The sequence below is a fragment of the Sinocyclocheilus anshuiensis genome, unplaced genomic scaffold (genome assembly GCF_001515605.1).
Source record: "Sinocyclocheilus anshuiensis isolate Anshui unplaced genomic scaffold, SAMN03320099.WGS_v1.1 scaffold429, whole genome shotgun sequence".
In the NCBI taxonomy this organism is placed as follows: Eukaryota; Metazoa; Chordata; class Actinopteri; order Cypriniformes; family Cyprinidae; genus Sinocyclocheilus; species Sinocyclocheilus anshuiensis.
Window position 1 is genome coordinate 379,358 of NW_015539859.1, and position 1,987 is coordinate 381,344.

The 1,987-nt window shown below is 33.5% G+C and overlaps 1 protein-coding gene across 1 annotated transcript in view; it reads right to left on the minus strand.

Moving 5' to 3' along the window:
* Positions 1-1,025: 1,025 nt before the first annotated feature.
* The window catches only part of LOC107684880 (transcription cofactor vestigial-like protein 4), a 4,048-nt gene continuing 3,086 nt past the window's right edge, over positions 1,026-1,987 (minus strand). The window contains exon 5 of the mRNA XM_016481252.1: positions 1,026-1,503. Within this exon, the coding sequence (XP_016336738.1) occupies positions 1,322-1,503 (182 nt within the window). The 3' untranslated portion in view covers positions 1,026-1,321. The remainder of the gene's footprint in view (positions 1,504-1,987) is intronic.

Genomic DNA, 1,987 nt, shown 5'->3' on the forward strand with positions numbered 1-1,987 from the left:
AAAGTCTGAGATCAGTAAGACTTTTAATGTTTTTGAAAGAAGTCTCCTATGCTCATCAAAGACTGCATTTATTTGATCAAAACTAGAAAGAAACAGTAATATTGTGACATATTATTGCAACTTAAAAATAGTGGTTTTCTATTTTAATATACTTTAAAATATAATTTATTTCTGTGATGCAAAGCTGAATTCCAAAAAAAAGGTTCCAAAAAAATATATATATATTTTAGAAGCAGCACAACTGTTTCCAACATGATAATAAATCAGTATATTAGAATGATTTCTGAAGGATCAGAAGACTGGAGTAACGGCTGATGAAAATTCAGCTTTGCATCACAGGAATAAATAATATTTTCAAGTATATTAAAATAGAAAACCATTATTATATTATATATAATATTTTTGATCAAATAAATGCAGCCTTGATGAGCATAAGAAACTTTAAAAAACATGAAAGATCTTTTTAATGGCACTATATATGAGTATATAAATAGCATGATGTTCTTGAAAAAGAGTTATTTATAGATCAGTAAGCTGAGAAAAACTCTATTTAGTAATAACATGCTGTCCAACAGACTTTTTTTAAGCGTGCACCCCAAGATGGAGTGAAATGTGGACAAGCAACATATGTATACTTAATTCAGGTGCATATCTAACTGGTCAAACACATACAAAATTATGTCAAAATGCAGGTCTTCAGTGTTAGTGAACTTTAGAGTAACTTTTGTAGCAATAATAATTTTTCCATATTTAACTCATACAGTGAAGACTATGCAGTTCTGAACATATTATTTTAGTAAATTTTTGTAGTATTTCTTACTTTAACACTATTGTTAGCTAGACCTACCAGAGAAACTTCAAATAGTGTTTATTTTATTTGTTTGGGTTTTGTTTCTTTGTCCTTTTTTATTACTGTTTATTTATCATCAGCTGTTGCTTGACGTATATTGTGATTAATAAACCGGAGAGTTCCGGTCCTTGATTCTGATTGGCTGAGTCGCGTTCGAAGATGTTGTAAATTACTCTACAAACATACACCTTTGTTTACTTCTGTGTGTTGCTCGGCAACCACTTTGTTGCAACCCCTGGTCATGCATGCTTCAAGCAGCTCTATCTGAATTCAAAACAACGTACAGTATACTACAAAACAGCATATGTCACTTCCTATTTTTGCCATGAAAAGATATGCCAGAAATTGTAAGGACAGTGTGCTGTTCCGAATGAATACTGCAATCTTGATCTAGTTTTGGTCTGGGTCTGGTCTTAAGTACACTTCTGTAGTGAGCTAACCTCACAGGGTTTATGTTTGTGGTTTAGTTTATCATTGACTCTCATGATTTGGTGTTGTACCGCCATTGCCTTTGGCTTTGATCTGTAACCAGGCATCCCCCAGTGCTTTAGTGAAGTGGTCATCAACTGAGCCTGTGATGCTCACTGAGTTAGAGACCTTCCCCAGACTGCGGCGGAAATGCTCCTCAATCACAGGGTCACACACAGTGTTTGCTGATGAAGAGAAAACAAACAACGATCATACTGTCGTACCAGGCCCACACAGAATCTGTGCCACAGAACTGCAATACTAAATAAACGATGAACATTTTAGACACACTATTGCCAGTACTGTCACTTTTGTTCAGTTTCACTCACGAAAATAGCTCCAAACAAAGCCACCGCAGAACTGTTATGCCTTTTCGACCAACCCATCGCAATGTTTTGTTGCTAAATGAATCCACATTTTTAATGAATCTAAATAATTTCATTGTATCATTTCTTTTTTTTTTTAATAACTTCATATTCAATATAATTAAACCAAAAACATTAATGTCCATTTAAAACCTTAATCTCAAAATTCAATTTTATTAAGTCATTTAAAAGTGTTTTAAAGGGGTCATATGATGCGATTTCAAGTTTTCGTTTCTCTTTGGAGTGTTACAAGCTGATTGTGCATAGATAAGATCCCTGAAGTTGCAAAGACTAAAGTCTCAAA